General features: G+C 46.4%; 1 protein-coding gene across 3 annotated transcripts in view; it reads left to right on the forward strand.

Moving 5' to 3' along the window:
- Nucleotides 1-17,500, forward strand: part of LOC143280188 (putative 3',5'-cyclic phosphodiesterase pde-5) — a 56,330-nt gene that overhangs the window by 8,253 nt on the left and 30,577 nt on the right. For 2 of the 3 annotated variants that reach the window (XM_076584791.1, XM_076584792.1), the window contains exons 2-9: nucleotides 556-585; nucleotides 5,318-5,482; nucleotides 6,136-6,182; nucleotides 11,486-11,600; nucleotides 13,166-13,215; nucleotides 13,817-13,951; nucleotides 14,688-14,814; nucleotides 15,196-15,251. In XM_076584791.1, coding sequence (XP_076440906.1) covers nucleotides 556-585; nucleotides 5,318-5,482; nucleotides 6,136-6,182; nucleotides 11,486-11,600; nucleotides 13,166-13,215; nucleotides 13,817-13,951; nucleotides 14,688-14,814; nucleotides 15,196-15,251 — 725 coding nt within the window. The remainder of the gene's footprint in view (nucleotides 1-555; nucleotides 586-5,317; nucleotides 5,483-6,135; nucleotides 6,183-11,485; nucleotides 11,601-13,165; nucleotides 13,216-13,816; nucleotides 13,952-14,687; nucleotides 14,815-15,195; nucleotides 15,252-17,500) is intronic. The other variant, XM_076584793.1, reaches the window with a different exon arrangement.

A 17,500-nucleotide genomic window follows, 5' to 3' on the forward strand; every position in this document is an offset into this window, starting at 1 on the left:
AGGTGGTTACTTTTTTCTTCTGGCTTTGTGTGTGTGTGTGTGTGTGTGTGTGTGTGTGTGTGTGTGTGTGTGTGTGTGTGTGCGTGCTTTTGGAATTGCCGATACGTACACTCGTTCGGTATTTGATTTTTGTTGACAGGTTTTAGTGCAAGCGATCATTCCTATGACAGTACTCGCACTGTTGAATAAACATTCTGTTAATGTGTGTCTCTCTCTGTCTCTCTCTGTCTCTCTCTCTCTCTGTCTCTCTCTCTCTCTCTCTCTCTCTCTCTCTCTCTCTCTCTCTGTCTCTGTCTCTCTCTCTGTTTCGATCTGCCTGTCTCTCTGTTGAATAAATATTCTGTTTGTGTTTCTGTCTGTCACTCTGTGTCAGTCTGTCTGTCTGTCTGTCTCTTCAGATTAACTGCCCCAAGTCGGTTATATCACTCTTTTTTTTTTTCATTACACCCGTCATAAATATATCCTTTAGGTTGTTGGCTTCTTCTTTTCTCTTTTTTCCCCCCCTTTTTTTTAAGTACCGACATGTACACTCGTTCGTTTGATTTTTGTTGACAGGTTTTGGCGCAAGCGATCATTGCTCTGATGGTAATCGCACTGTTGAATCAACATTTCTGTCTGTGTTTCTGTCTGTGTTTGTCTCTTTCTGTCTGTCTGTCTCTCTCTCTGTCTGTCTCTCTCTCTGTCTCCGTCTGTCTCTCTGTCCCCCCACACCCCTCTCTCTCTGTTGACGTGTCTGTGTATGCTTACGCACGCGCCAGATTGTGTGTGTGTGTGTGTGTGAGCGTGCGCGTGCGCCCTTGTACATACCCTGGATGTGTGTGCATGTGTGTACTGTTCTAATGCTTTTGTTTTGTATGTGCCTGCAAGCATGCGCTGTGCGCACTCTCTCATTCTTTGCACCAACGCGTGTAGCCGTCTTTAAAAAAGAAATCTCCGCCCGCTGTGTGTGTGTGTGTGTGTGTGTGTGTGTGTGTGTGTGTGTGATCGGAATGGTGACAGGCAAGGGGGGCTTAACCTTTCTCTTACCTCCGGGAATTAGCTTGTCGTTTAGTAGCGGAACAAACAGCGTGCTTTACCTTATCTCCCCTGATCCCACTGCCCTCCCCTGGTACTTACACCCCCATGACTGATTGGTAAACAATGGCGGGTTATTGATCTGATTGGAGCGAAGGGGTGAGGGTAGGGGTGGAGTGGAGTGGAGTGGAGGTGTTTTATGTAGGGCCGCCAGCTATTCGGACAGAGCAAAAGCTGGGACTTTTTTTTCTTCTTTTTTTTTTCTTTTTTTTTCTTTTGTTCTGCTGGTGTAACAGCTTCAGACTACCCTCACCCCCCCCCTCTCTCTCTCTCTCTCTCTCTCTCACGCGCGCACACACACACACACACACACATACACACACACACACACACACACACACACACACACACACAACAACAACAAAAAACTGGGTTTTACTCCGTGTCATTCTGGGATAGCTTTCAGTGACTATCCCCGAGGTCACTTGCAGCTTGTCAAGATCGATCCCTTCCGCCACCTGCCCCCCTGCCCGTCCTAGTAGGAGAATAACCCCTTTTATACAGGTATCAAGCTGTGTCGGCCCAACGCTCAGCTTATATCACAGCTTGACATTAGCTTGTGATGTTCGGATTCGAAGATGACCATGGCTTCAAATATTAGATAGAAGATTAGTAGCTGTCCAGGTCTCGCAGGCGTAAAGGAGGGCGGTAAGGACCACTGCACTGTAAACCTTAATTAAGTTGGGTGGTAGCGCTGAGTCCTCTCTGCTCCCAGGCGTTCTCACGGAGTCTTCCAAAGGCGGCTCTGGCTTTGGTGATCCTATTGTTGACCGTCCATGTTCACTGCGCGAGAGAGCGTGCAGCCCAGGTAGGTGAATTTGTCGACTGCCTGAAGGTTCTGCCCCTTCACTGTGATGCGCGGCTCCTGGTGTGAGTTTCCTGGCTTGGCAGTTTTATATATGGGCCAACAGCAAAGTGAGAGCTGTATGATCGATGGTCTCTCCATTGCAATGAGAAGTCATTTACAGCTTTGTCTTGTGTGAAGAACTGTGACTCTCATCAAACTGGGAGGCAAGACTGCGCTGATTCTTAGTGCTGCGTCCTTGGGGGCTGTTTGGCCTTTGGGGACCATCCCCAACGCCGACTATCCTAAAACTCTCTTGGCCGAGAGATTGGGGATGTAACTTGGGCAAGACACTCTCCACTATCATCAGATTCTAACCCAGATTATCGGGACAGCAGTTGCCTCCTCTGCTGTTGTGATGGTCGTAGTCGGACACGACTGACTGTCATACAAAAGACAGGAGTTGGGGTCGTTCATAACTGTCCTTTACTGACTTCCCACCCACACCCTCCCCCTTCTCTGCATTGTAAGGAACAGAAGCAAACGAGGGGGAGCTCTACTTTGATATCAAGCCAGTGTTGGTTCTTACCGGGCCAATTTTACCCCCTGGGGGTCATTTTATTTCAAGCTCGCCTGGAATGACACAGATCTGCACAGGGTCCAGCGTTGTATGAATACTTCTCCCCCATCTTCCTCCTCCTTCTCCTTCTTTTCTCCTCCTTGTAATTTCCATTATTATCATTATCATAATTGTTCTATTCTGTACTCTTATGTTACTCTGCTGTTGTCCGCGCAAACGCACCTCCTTTCCTCGCCCCTCTATTTGCTTTTATTTTAGTTTATCTTGTCTTTTTTGTCTTTTTTTTTTCTATTTTGTTTAGCATTCTCGGTGTTTTTGGTCGCGGACTCAAAAGTTTTTTTGTTTTTTCTTTTCCACCCTGTCAGTTTCTCGTCCAGTCTTGTGTGGTGTGTGTGGTCGTCTGTGAATGATTTCAATAGGCGCTGATTTGCCCCTTGTATAAATCACTGACCTGTTCTTTCTTTCTTTCTTTCCGTCTGTCTTTCTTACCTTCTTTCTGTCTTGTCTTTTCTTTGGTTTCTTACTTCTTTCTTTGACAGCTGACTAATAGCGGAGGAAAATAGGAGCAGGAAATCAGTTGTATGGCAGTGAATACTTTAGGGGGGGGGGGGGCTGTGTGTGTGTGTGTGTGTTTCGTTTTCTTGTGGGGGAAGGGGTCTTTTGGGTTTGGGTTGTTGCTGCTGTTTGTTTGGTTCGGTTTGGTTTGTTTCTTTTTCTCGCTGAGCAGTACGACGTCTCGGCGTGTGTATGAAAAAAGTGACACGAAGCACTGTAGTGCACTGTTGGCCTAACGAGTGAGTTGTAGCCTGAATGGGAAAAACAAAAGAAAAGAAAAGAAGTGATCGTCTGTATTACTTAATGATTTGTGCTATTCGAGCACGTACCTACGTAAAGCGGTGGAGAACGGCCACAAGAACCTCCGAAAACGGAGTATGGCTGCCTACATGGCGGGGGTAACAACGGTCATACATGTAGAAGCCCACTCGTGTACATACGAGGAGTGCCAGCCCACGAAGAAGAATCAGCAGCAGCAGCCACAAGAACCATAGCCATCGAAGTCTGTGTCTGAAGTTTGACTGACAAGAGGTGGGAGACTGTGGAAGGGGGTGGAGTGGGGAGGGGGTGGGGCGAGGTGAAGGGACAGGGGGGAGGGGTGGTGGTGGTGTGACGTCGTGAGGGATTATTACTCCTGTCCGGAGTTGAGCCGATTTGCCGCGTGGTTTTAGTGGCGCTGTGCCGTGACGGGGTCCAAGTGGGTCAGTGTGCACAGCATACACCGGGCTCTTGGTGAGGGAGGGACAGAACAGTGTGCACAGCATACACCGGGCTCTTGGTGAGGGAGGGACGGAACAGTGTGCACAGCATACACCGGGCTCTTGGTGAGGGAGGGACAGAACAGTGTGCACAGCATACACCGGGCTCTTGGTGAGGGAGGGACAGAACAGTGTGCACAGCATACACCGGGCTCTTGGTGAGGGAGGGACAGAACAGTGTGCACAGCATACACCGGGCTCTTGGTGAGGGAGGGACGGAACAGTGTGCACAGCATACACCGGGCTCTTGGTGAGGGAGGGACGGAACAGTGTGCACAGCATACACCGGGCTCTTGGTGAGGGAGGGACAGAACAGTGTGCACAGCATACACCGGGCTCTTGGTGAGGGAGGGACGGAACAGTGTGCACAGCATACACCGGGCTCTTGGTGAGGGAGGGACAGAACAGTGTGCACAGCATACACCGGGCTCTTGGTGAGGGAGGGACGGAACAGTGTGCACAGCATACACCGGGCTCTTGGTGAGGGAGGGACGGAACAGTGTGCACAGCATACACCGGGCTCTTGGTGAGGGAGGGACAGACACGTGGCGTGACCACTTTGAGTTAGAAATGTGCCTGGCTGACTGACTTTGGCTTCAAACAGCGCTTCATTGATGTAACAGCAGAGTGAATGCTGTGTGATCAACGATTTCTCCACTGCACAACTCGCGCATACACGCGCACTCACGCACGCACGCACGCACAAAGACGCACATTCACGGAGACTCGAACACGAATACACACACACACACACATACACACGCGCGCACACAGGTGGATATTTTACTTTTGTTTTATTTCCGGTGCTGTATATCTTTCTTCTCTCTCTCTCTCTCTCACTCCCTCTCCCTCTCCCTCTCTCCCTCTCCCCCGTGTGTGTGTGTGTGTGTTTACACTAATACCCGTTTTGTTTCGTTTTTCTTCTTTTTTCCCCTCATTGATTTCTCTCGTTTCTTCCCTTGTTTCTTCCATCGCTTGTTCCGTCATTCATTCGTTTATTCTTTCGTTTTCTCCAAAAGAGAGCTCCTTCTGAAGGCACAGACTATTCTTTCCTTATTCCAGTGTAATTAACTGATTATTCATTCTGTTTTTATTCTTTCGTGTGGTTTGTGTGTGAGTGTGTGTGTGTGTTTGTGTGTGTTTTGGTTGATCATTCGTTCGTTTTACTCAATCGAATTATCTTTCCAACTGCAATGAGGTTTTTTTCTCTCTCTCTCTGATTCTAGTGTGATGGGGAAAGAGAGCGATTTCGGGGAGGGGGAGGGGGAGAAAGAGAAAAGTGATGTTGTTTGAGTTCTGATAAATTGTCGCCCACAAGCCTTTTTTGTCTTATATCGGATTATGAAGGCTTGAAAGTGCGTTGATTGACTGATTGATTGATTAGATTGTTTGATTGATTAATTATTCGTTCGTTCATTCACTCCTTTCGTTCAGTCGCCTACAAGACAATTTTCCATTTGTCCGATTATTAGGACCTTTGAGTGATTTGATTGACTAATGATTGGTTTGACTGTCTGATTGATTATTCGTTAATTCATTCACCACTTTGGTTCACTGCCTGCTCAGACATGAGACCTGAAGAGGTGACGCGATTCCTGCAGCGGCACCCCCAGTTTTTGGAGGATTACGTCGGCGCTCACGTCAACACAGAGCAGCTGGAGGCCTGGCTGCGTCATAAAGCGCGTCACGGCTCGTCGTTACGTCATCATGGCAGTCACAGTCTCGTCAACGGTTAGTTGTGTTCCATGACGTTTTACGGAGCAAAGTCCCGGAGAAGGGGGTGGGTCGTGATATCATCATCAGCAGTATAACTTGTTTCAAGTATGATAATGGTCACACGCATGCAGAAATGTGTGTGTGTTTGTGTGCGCGCGCGCGCGCATTAAGTCAAACGCTTAATCCAAAAAGAGCTGTGTAGGGGTTTATCACAAATATACAGCATTGTGACAAAAGTGTTAGGACCAATCTGCAATAGGTAGGCTGATAGCATTTCACTCGTGCACTCATTCTGGTGATTTGTTTTTCAGTCACCCAATGACCAGAATCCATTTCACAAAAGTAAAGGGATCAAACAGTACTTATTTGTCATGTTAATTTCCAGTCAGACAAAACCTTCCAAGATAAGACGAATATATCCACATTGTGATGTAATTAGGGGGTGGGGGGGGGGGAAGCATTCGAACTATGAATGTGTCATGAAACATTATTCTTGGTTGTCTTTGTTTTATGGGTTGGTTTGTTTTTCATCGATATGTTTGTTCTACGGTGTCGTTTGTGAAGAGACATTCGATGACTGATTGGCTGGTTGAGTGAGTGATTAGTTGATTGATTGATTGATTTGTTGTTGGTTTTTTGTTTTATGTTTTGTTGTTGTTGTTTTTCAGGGGAAGTGTCACCAGAGGGAAGACCATCATCACTGGCCAAATGGAAGGTAACGTCCTCACCATTCCTTCACCACCCACCCTGCCTTCTCTCTCTCTCTCTCTCTCTCTCTCTCTCTCTCTCTCTCTCTCTCTCTCTCTCTTAATTTTCTTCAATGACTGCGCTTGTTTGTGTAGTGTGCCCCTTCATTAGGGGCAGTGGCCTTGATATGAATGAAACATCAGCATCTGCATCCACATCTCTCTATGTCGCTCTGTCTCTCTGTCTCTGTCTGTCTGTCTGTCTGTCTGTCTCTCTCTCTCTCTCTCTCTCTCTCTCTCTCTGTCTCTTGAATCTTGAATCTCTCTCTGTCTCTCTCTGTCTCTGTGTGTGTCTCGGCTGAGCAGTTATTTCTGCTTTCAATTAAGTTGAATCTGGTTTTACTCCTAATTTTCAAATCGTTATCTTTATGTGTATGTGTGGTCAGGCTGTCGGCCTTTGTATTAAACTTTTTTCGTTCCTGCATTCTCCCTCTTTCTCTCTGTCTCTCTGTCTCTCTCCCCCCTCTCTCTCTCTCTCTCATATCTCTATCTCTGTGTGTCTTTTTCTCAGTCTCTGTCACAATATCTCCCCTCTCTCTTTCCCCTCTCTCCTTATCGCTCCTTCTCCTCCCCCCTCTCTCCTCCCTTTTCCTCTCTCTCTCTCTCTCCCCCTCTCTCTCTCCTTATCTATCTCTATCTTTCACGCTCTTTCTCTCTCACCCTCTCTCTCTCTCTCTCTCTCTCTCTCTCTCTCTCTCTCTCTCTCTCTCTCTCTCTCTCTCTCTCTCTCTCCCCCTCTCTCCCCTATCTCTTTCATGCTCTTTCTCTCTCCCTCCCTCTCTCTCTCCCCTATCTTTATCTTTCACACTTTCTCCCCCCCCCCCCTCTATCTCTCCTCTATTTTTCTATCTTCACAATTTCTTCCTCCCTCTCTCTCTCTCTCTCTGCCTCACTGCTGCTCCCCCTCTTCCCTATTCCCTCTTTTTCCTCGCTCTGTCCCTCCCCCTCTCTCTCTCTTTCATTCTCTCTCTCTGTGCCGCTGCATCCCTAATTTTGGATGTACAGAAACTGTCACTATTTTTTTGCACGAGGCGTGTAAATTTAGGGAACCTGTAACTTCTTAAGATACTGTACTTTCATTGCAGCGTTTCTGTAATGATTTGCTTCGATACGTGGTTGATATCATGCATGTATGTTTGATACGGTGCTTGTTGTTCATTTACCAGTTGGTGAGGGGCTTAGGCCAGTAAATGAATAAAACTGAATCTGAATCCGTCCCTTGTTTTTCTGACGGGTTTTGTCAGTCATGTCGTGTGCGGTTTGTCACGCTTCTGTCTCCGCTACACACAGCAGTTAAATAAACAGCGAGGGTGAAGAAAGAGGGGAAAAGGCTTAGAGAAGAAAGAAAAGATCAAAGAAACAGGGGTGCAAGCACAACCAACAATTCCCAGAACAACATGGAGAGAACAGCACGGAGAGAACAACACGGAGAGGACAACAGCTGATCAACAAGATGATTAAAGCAGGGAGGGGGAGGAGGAGGAGGAGGAGAATAATAACTTGGAACACAGAACTTAAAAAGCGTTTTCATTCAAGGATTAAGATTTTAGGCCTGGCCAATTCTTGTAATCCGTAACTGGAGGAGGTAGAGGAGAAGGAGGAGGAGGAGCACCAGCATCATATGGAAACAAGAACAAGACCAAGAAGAAAAGCAATAAGAGAAGGAAGAAGAAGAAGACGACTTGAAAGACCTGGCCTATTCTTACAGTCTGTGTGTGGAGGAGGGGGGGGGGCAGAAGCAAGGGGGGGGGGGGTGCGCAGCAGCATCAGCAAGAACAAGGACAGAAACAGAGAGGACCAAGAAGACCAAGAACAGAGAAGAGAAGAAAGTGACAACTCCCGAAGACTTGAAAGAGAAGAAAGATAACTAGAAGATAGGGTTTGGGGGAGGAGGAGAAGGAGGTTAAAAAAAATCTGGTCGTTGGGAATGGAACCCCACCCTTACTCAAGCTCCCCCCACCCCCACCCCCACCCTCCCTGGTTGTATACCTCCCGCTGAAAGACATTCTGTGAGAACGCCTCCAACCCCACCCACCCCCCCTCCCACCTGCTTCCCCCACCCCCACCCCCCACCTTGTCTTCACCTGTTTTTACCGCTGCCAGCCCGTCAATTCACTGACACAACAAGATGTCGACGGCTCTTCACGACGTTTGCTCCCTACAATGGCGCATTGTCAGGTGCCCAGGTGACCCCGCCCCCCTCCCCCACACGCCCCCTCCCCTCTCTCTAAAGGCACTTGTCACACGGCAGGCGATTTATACGCACACAAGCGATCGCAGCGCGTCGCTGGCTGTAGCCATTGTCTCTGATGACCCCCGCGCGAACCGTCAGTGTGGCACTTGCCAGTACAGCGCACACGGGCAGGTATTGCTGCTAGTGGGGTGCTGGAGCTGAAAGGAGTCTTTTGACTGAAACGAGGAACTGGGGGGTGGGGTGGGGTGGGGTGGGGAGGGATACCTGTGTGGAAGAAAGTCTGGTCTGTTGATTGAAAGTCCTTTTTTGTGACTTTTAGGACCGACCTCAGCTTGCAGCTGTAGTTGTGATGATGGTGGTGATAGTAGTAGTAGTACTAGTAGTAGTAGTCCCTTTGTGACTTAGGACTGACCTCAGCTAACGGCTGTAGTGATGGTAGCAGTAGTAGTAGTCCTTTTGTGACTTAGGATTGACCTCAGCTTACGGCTGTAGTGATGGTAGCAGTAGTAGTAGTCCTTTTGTGACTTAGGACTGACCTCAGCTTACAGCTGTAGTAGTGGTATTAGCAGTAGTAGTCCTTTTGTGACTTAGGACTGTTCTCAGCTTACAGCTGTAGTAGTGGTATTAGCAGTAGTAGTCCTTTTGTGACTTAGGACTGACCTCAGCTTAAGCTGTAGTACTACCACTAGTACGATGGAAGTTGAAGCTGTGACACATGCCCTCCAGTGGCTATCGTCCATCCATACGCCCGGAAACCAACATGCCATGATTCTAACAGACTCAATGAACCTCATACAGAAAATTGAAAACGGAATGGGAAGCCCAGAGTGGCATAAGGCAATGCGCAACTTTCAGATAAAAAAACTCACATGGTCATACTGCCCGGGACATGCAGGAGTTAAGGGAAATGAGCGAGCTGAGAGACTTGCTGGTAACGCAACACCAACGAGCGGCCTGCATCTAGGAAAATCGGAAATCCTCAGAAAAGTCAAAGAATATCAAAAAGAACAGGTACAAGGCCATCACACCATCGATCGCCTCAAAGAAATAAAAGCAGAGAGAGGGAGCGGCCGTAAGTCTAACATGAAAGGTAGAGCACGATGCTTTGCAAATCAAACAAATATCGGCATCATTTCCAAACCAACATTGCACAAATTTCTTCAAAACGGAACAGAGTCTCTGTGGGCTTTTCCAAATACAATAGACTGAGCAACACACTAGACGCCACGTTCTTGGCATCAGATCTTTTTCCATCCCTCTTGTGGCCAATCAGTGGCAGCCTCTGTGCGTGTGTGTATGTGTGGGTCTGTGTTTTTGAGTGCGTTTGTGCATGCGTGAGAGTGTAAGTGTACACAAGTGTCAGGAGAGTTCTGTGCATGTGCGTATGTGTGTGTGGGGGGAGATGCGGGGGGTGAGGAGGGGTAGAGGATGAGGTATGTGTGTGTATGCATGCCTACACAGTGGGAGTAACAGGATATTGGAACGTATATATATTATATATATATATATATATATATATCTTTGTATATATGTGTGTGGGGTTGGGGGTGGGAGATATGGGCGTGTGTGTGTGTACAAGTAAGCGTTCATCTGTGTGTGTGTGCGTGCGTGTGCGTGTTTGTGTGTGTGTGTGTGTGCGGTGGAAGCTGCGATACATAGACTCGATATGAGTGTGTGGAGGAGGGGGTAGAGGAGGTGCAGGGAAATTTGTGGTGTGTGTGTGTGTGTTGGAGCTCATGTACGTTTATATGTATTTGACTGTGCTTTCATATCTGGGAAACTGCGTTTTGGGGGCATATCTGTTATGCATGTGTGGGTGTATGTGTGAATGTGTGTCTTCATGTTTTATATTTATTTGCTTATTTATCATCATTGTTGTCTTATTTATTTAATTATTTATTTATTATTATTATTATTTTATCATTATTTTCATTACTACTATCTTTTTTTTTATCATAATTATTATTTATTTATGTATGTACGCTTATCTTTTTCTTTTTTTTTCTTTTTTTCTCAAGGCCTGACTAAGCGCGTTGGGTTATGCTGCTGGTCAGGCATCTGCTTGGCAGATGTGGTGTAGCGTATATGGATTTGTCCGAACGCAGCGACGCCTCCTTGAGCTACTGAAACTGAAACTGTAGTAGTGGTATTAGCAGTAGTAGTCCTTTTGTGACTTAGGACTGACCTCAGCTTACAGCTATTGTAGTGGTATTAGCAGTAGTAGTCATGTGACTTAGGACTGACCTCAGCTTACAGCTGTAGTAGTGGTATTAGCAGTAGTAGTCCTTTTGTGACTTAGGACTGTTCTCAGCTTACAGCTGTAGTAGTGGTATTAGTAGTAGTAGTCCTTTTGTGACTTAGGACTGACCTCAGCTTACAGCTGTAGTAGTGGTATTAGCAGTAGTAGTCCTTTTGTGACTTAGGACTGACCTCAGCTTACAGCTGTAGTAGTGGTATTAGTAGTAGTAGTCCTTTTGTGACTTAGGACTGTTCTCAGCTTTAGCTGTAGTAGTGGTATTAGCAGTAGTAGTCCTTTTGTGACTTAGGACTGTTCTCAGCTTTAGCTGTAGTAGTGGTATTAGCAATAGTAGTCATGTGACTTAGGACTGTTCTCAGCTTACAGCTGTAGTAGTGGTATTAGTAGTAGTAGTCCTTCTGTGACTTAGGACTGTTCTCAGCTTACAGCTGTAGTGATGGTATTAGCAGTAGTAGTCCTTTTGTGACTTAGGACTGTTCTCAGCTTACAGCTGTAGTAGTGGTATTAGCAGTAGTAGTCCTTTTGTGACTTAGGACTGACCTCAGCTTACAGCTGTAGTAGAAGTAGTCGTAGTAATGGATGAAAGAGTTGTTGGTTTGGTTCTAGAAGCTACATGAGCAGCAGCAACAACAGCAGCAGTGATAGTAGCAGTACAGAATGGTAGAATACAGTGATCAGAACACTGTCCCCAGTAAGAGAAAACATTTTTGGGGGGGTGTCAGGTATATAATACATGAATAATAGTGTGTGTGTGTGTGTGTGCGTGCTTGCGCGTGTGTTCGTGCGTGCGTGTGTGTGTGTGTGTGTGTGTGTGTTCGCAGTCCCGAATCCAGGCCAGCAAAGGGAAGCTACTGCAGGAGTTGTCAAGGGAGAGAAGCGAGGGACAGCACAGCAAGCTGCCCGTTCTGCTTCAGTTGTCTGCCTGTGTCGCCTCTGGTCTGTCTCTGTGTGTCTGTCTCTCTCTCTCTCTCTGAGATATGGGGTTAAGATAATGTAGCATTTCTTTGTGAAAAAGTACAGTAATTTGCGCTCAAGAGATTTTGGAGAGTACAAATGCGAACCTTAACAATTTTGGTTTTGGAGAAACAAACGGGTACCATATTTATATGAACTCATGTATAAGATGTATTAGTTATTGGCTTAAGTTAACGAGAATGCATGAGTCTAGATTACCACACAAATCATATCGAACCTTGTTAGATGTGGATGTACGTGACAAAAGAAACTGGGTTTCGAAAACTCGCTGTAAATTGTATGTTTGGATTTGGTTGCGTTTGGTTAAACCAAGGCGTAGAGAGTATTGACGAATTTGTTAGTGTTTAAAAGAAAGGGTAGTTGCATGCAGATGGCAGGAATGGGATTTTCATGTCAGTAATAGCGAGAGATTTACTGTTTACAGAACATTTGCATCGTACTGGATGTCAAAACGTATTTATTTTTAAACATAGATCGACACTTAAAGTATTCATTCAGTGGCAAGATTCAGGCTTGGTATTTCTGAAATTGCAGTACATTATCACCGATGTAGAATACATAATGCAACTGATCTGAGGTGCAAACTTTGCAACAAGGAGCAAGAGAATTAAATAATTTCGTCCTAACTTGTCCTGTCCTGCATGACTTAAGAACAAGGTTTTTTTCCTCCAGATTCTGTAAATTTCCCTGTCAGCATAGATTAGCATTACTCATGACTTCTCGGCATGAACAGATCATTCGCAATTTGTCAATTTATTTGTTTAAAGCATTCAGACTGCGATCAACTCTAATGTCTTAGAATACTGAAGTTTGTTCTTGATGATATGACCGCTTACTTCTGGTTGTTTTCTTACATGATCATGTGTACGTACCCCTTCATGAGGGGCAATGGCCTATACATGAATAGATTATCCGTATCTGTCCCCCCCTCTCTCTCTATCTATGTCTGTCTGTCTGTCTCTCTCTCTCTCTCTCTCTCTCTCTCTCTCTCTCTCTCTCTGAATGAGAAGGCTCAGTTATGCCATGCAATGTAAACACCGACGTTTAAAACATGCATTTAAACATTCAATAAAAACTGAAACTGAAAACTACAAGCATAACCCTGACCAGACAACCAACCAAACACTGAAGCACTAATTTATGCACACGCACACGAGTTTGCCACGTGCATCCGTGGACAGTGTGTCATCTACGTAGATTCCAAAGTTTCTGACAGACTGGGAGAAAGGTGTGAGGTCAGTCACAGGGGTAGAGGTAATCTGATTAATCTTTGATTTGGTGCTGTTAGGAATTAGCTCGGTTTTATCCTCATTCAGCTTCAACGTGTTCTCACTCATCCACTTGGCTACATACTCAATTCAATTTTTCAAGTTATTGGCAAGCGTTGGACATTCTGGGGGGAGAGAACCTTTCAAAGAATCCATTTATTGATCGAATCAGTATAAATTTGTGTGTGTGTGTGTGTGCGTGTGTGTGTGTGACCTATTTAACCCTCTAGCTGTATGTTATTTTTGTTGTTGTTACAGCAATCTCGGCAGAGGGTCACACTTTTTACACAGTCGACGACAAGAAAAAGGTGAGGGAGTGAGCGAATCAGAGACACAGGTGGGCAGAGAGAGAGAGACAGAGAGTGGGATGGATAGATACTGAGGCAGAGAGAGAGACAGAGAGTACAGGGATAGATAGATACTGAGAGAGAGAGAGACAGAGTACAGGGATAGATAGATATTGAGAAGCAGACGGGGAGAGACTCACAGAGAGAGAGAGAGAGAGAGAGATACTGAGGCAAAGAGAGAGAGAGAGGACAGGGATGGATAGATACTGAGGCAGAGAGAGAATGTGTGTGTGTCTGTGTGTGAATGCGTGTGTGTGTCTGTGTGTGTGTGTAAGAGAGAGAGAGAGAAAGAGAGAGGACAGGGATAGATAGATACTGAGGCAGAGAGAGAGAGAGAATGTGTGTGTGAATGAGTGTGTGTGTGTGTAAGAGAGAGAGAGAGAGAGACAGCTGTTGCTGTTGTGGTGGTGGTGGGCAGCGGGGTTTACTAGTGCTTTTCCCCCCTGTGTTGATTATTCAGAGATTCGTGCATAATTCCTTCCATGCTCCAGTCAGGCAGCACTGAGCGTACATCCCGCATAGTTCCAAAGGATTTTCTGTTTTTTTCTTTGTCTCTGTGCAGCTCCGTCACATAGTCCGCGATGTGGGGGAGGCAGGACGGATGGAAGAGAGTTCCCGGCCAGTGGGGCAGACACACACAGTGGCCGCTCATGTGGCGCTCTCCCGGGAAACTGTTCGCGTTTCCGACCTGTCCAAGGCACGCTGTCTTCTTCGTGGTGGTGTTTGTTGTTTCTTCTCCTCCTCCTCCTCCTCCTCATTCCTCCTCTCTTCCACCTCCTCCTCCTCCTCCTTCCCTTCCACCTCCTCCTCCTCCTCCTCCTTCCTCTCTTCCACCTCCTCCTCATTCCTCCTCTCTTCCACCTCCTCCTCTCCTTCTTCCCTTCCACCTCCTCCTCCTCCTCCTTCCTCTCTTCCACCTCCTCTTCCTCCTCCTCATTCCTCCTCTCTTCCACCTCCTCCACCTCCTCATTCTTCTTCCCTTCCACCTCCTCTTCCTCAAGATCATATACTTGTTCTTGTACTCCTCCTCCTCCCTCTTCTTCTTCTTCGTCGTCGTCGTCCTCCTCCTCCTGCTGCCTCCTCTTCTTCTTCTCCTTCATCTTCTCCTCCTCCTCCGCCTCCTCCTTCCTCTTCTTCTTTTGCTCCCCTTCCTACTCCTCTCCTTCAATTTCTCCCCCCCCCTCATTCTTTTTAGGCTGTTTGTGTTGTTCTTGTACTCCTTTTTTTCTTTCTTTCTCTATAACAACATATATTATTTATATATAATAACAAACTTTGGTATATCTTTGGTTTTGGTGTATCTTTGGTTTTGGTATATATCTTTAGTTTCTTGGCATAATGGATGGAGTTAAGATTTTTTGGCACACGACTGCGGATGCCTACAAGGAAAAAACGGAACACTGTGTAGAGTGAGCGGCGTTGTGTGTTGGCAGGACGAGCGCTTTCCACACGGCCTGGGCTGTGATGTGGACAGCCCCAGCACCACCAGCACCAACACCAGCAGCAAAGTTTCTGCAGTTCTGGCACTCCCCGTCTACGATGCCGCTGGGATGATTCTAGGTCTGTCTCTGTGTCTATGTCTGTCTCTCTTTTCTCTCCCGTCTCTGTCTATCTCTCTCTCTCTCTGTCTCTCTCTCTCTTTCTCTCTTTCACTCTCTGCGCGCGCACGTGTGTGTGTGTGTGTTGCTTTAATTTCTGTTGACGAACAGTTTTTTTGTTGTCGCCGTTGTTGTTGTTGTTGTTGTTGTTGACCATTGGTTGCCTGGAGCATAGTGGTTTGTGTGTGGTGGGGGGTGTGGGGGTTGAGGGAGCAAAGTCCTCTCTGACAATTACATTTTTCTGCCCTTTTGTTTTCACTACAACCTGCATCACATTGTGTGTGTGTGTGCGTGCGTGTGCGTGCGTGCGTGTGTGTGTGTGTGTGTGTGTGTGTGTGTACAGGAGTGGTGGAGTTCTATCGTTTCTGTCATCGTCCTTTCACAGATGAAGAGGAAGAGGTGAGTGGATCTTGTCACACTGAAAAGCAAAGTTATCTGTCTGTCTGTCTCTCTGTCTGTCTGTCTGTCTGTCTGTCCGTCAGACCAACAAGATTAAGATCCCCATTCCAAGAGTAGAACTGTTTAAATCCAGTCTCTTTTATTCAGGAGGCTGTTTATGGAACAATATTTCATCCAGCGCTGAATCTTGTGCAGAGACAAAGCAAAGCGCTTTCGCACCAGTCATTCACACGCATGCATAACTCTAAAACTGTAGAAACTAAATACAAGGAAGGGCAGGCAAGGGAGGCTATTTTGGGAATAGGTGGGTTTTAAGGCCAGACTTGAAAGAGCTGAGTGTGGAGACTTGAAGAAGCGAAAGAGGAAGTTCATTACAATCGCAAGGTCCAGAGACAAAGAACGGCGGCCAACAGTCGAGTGTTTGAATCTGGGTATGCGTAAACAGAGTGGATCCGAAGCCGATCGTAGTGAGCGAGATGGAGTGTAGAGGTGATCACAGTGCAGTAGAAAGCTGAAAACATTGGGGTGGCCCATCTGCGGTGACCAGACTTTGAATGGTGGATAGCCCTGATACGGCCTTCATGGTCGGCTGGGCTCTAAGCAATATTTTTAATTTAATTTAATTCTGAGGACGAGTCGGGCAGCAGAGTTTTGTATGCGCTGAAGAGACTGAATGGATGAAGCAGGCAAACCAGACAATAGAGAGTTACAGTAGTCAAGGCGAGAGAGAATGAGAGAAACGACAAGTCTAGATGTTGCGTCAGTGGACAGATATTTCCGGACGGCACTGATGCGCCGCAGTTGACAGTAGCAGGACTGACATGTCTGACTGATAAATGTTTGCATGGACAGTGTATTGTCAAGGACAACACCGAGGTTCCTGACTGACGTGGAAAGAGGGATGGATGTACTGTCAAGTTTGATTGTGTCAGTTGTGATGGAAGACAGTTTTTGTTTAGTTCCTGTGATCATTGCTTCAGTTTTGTCCGCGTTCAATTGTAACTTATTTCGAGTCATCCAGTTTTGAATGTCCAGGAAGCAGTTGGATGTTTCTTGCAAGAGCGACAACAATTTTTCAGGGGTATCACTCTTCTGGAGTTGAGTGTCATCAGCATAAGAATGATGACTGATGTTATGGCAGTTAATTATTATTATGTATTAAAATGACGCTTGGCTGTTGTAAAGAAAGAATATGTAGTATCTTATCAGTTCCAGTGTGAGGGAGTGTCTGTGCCTGCACATTTTATTCCACTGCTGTTGTTGCTGTGTCAGCACGCCACATTAAGCTCACACTGACGCTCTCAGGAACGTCCTTTCCTCTTCCACTGTGGCGTGCTGGCCCAGTGGTCATTTGCCAGGCTAGGAAGCGAGTGTCAACGGGTTCAAATCCCCCAATGTATTCGAAGATGTTTACTACCTACCCCCGCTCCGCCAGACCTTGAGTGGTGGTCCGGGCGCTAGTCTTTCGGATGAGGTCCCTTGTGCAAGCATGTATTTTGCGCCCCTTTACACAGCCCCCCGCCCCTCTCTCTCTCTCTCTCTCTCCAGCCACCCGCCAACACACGTTGACTTCTTCACGTACTTCTCTTATTCCTCTCACTCAGCATTTGCTGTAAAGGAGAAAGCTAATAATTCTGTGGTTGGTCATATTCTGATATCATAGTGAGTGTGTGTGTGTCTGTCATTAAATCACTGTGTCGTTGTGCGTAGTGTGTGTGTGTGTGTGTGTGTCTGTCAGTCTGTCATTATATCACTCTGTCGTGTGTGTGTGTGTGTGTGTGTCTGCCTGTCTTCATTAAATCACTGTGTGTGTGTGTGTGTGTGTGTGTGTGATTAAATCAATGTGTTGTGTGCGTACATGTGTGTGTGTGTGTGTATGTGTGATTAAATCAGTGTGTGTGTGTGTGTGTGATTAAATCACTGTGTCGTGTGTGTGTGTGTGTGTGTGTGTGTGTGTGATTAAATCACTGTGTCGTGTGTGTGTGTGTGTGTGTGATTAAATCACTGTGTCTCGTGTGTGTGTGATTAATCACTGTGTCGTGTGTGTGTGATTAAATCACTGTGTCGTGTGTGTGTGTGTGTGTGATTAAATCACTGTGTCGTGTGTGTGTGTGTGTGTGATTAAATCACTGTGTCGTGTGTGTGTGTGATTAAATCACTGTGTCGTGTGTGTGTGTATGTGTGTGTCTGATTAAATCACTGTTTGTGTGTGTATGTGTGTGTGTGTGTGATTAAATCACTGTGTCGTG

Source organism: Babylonia areolata, chromosome 3 (genome assembly GCF_041734735.1).
Source record: "Babylonia areolata isolate BAREFJ2019XMU chromosome 3, ASM4173473v1, whole genome shotgun sequence".
NCBI classification, from domain to species: Eukaryota; Metazoa; Mollusca; class Gastropoda; order Neogastropoda; family Buccinidae; genus Babylonia; species Babylonia areolata.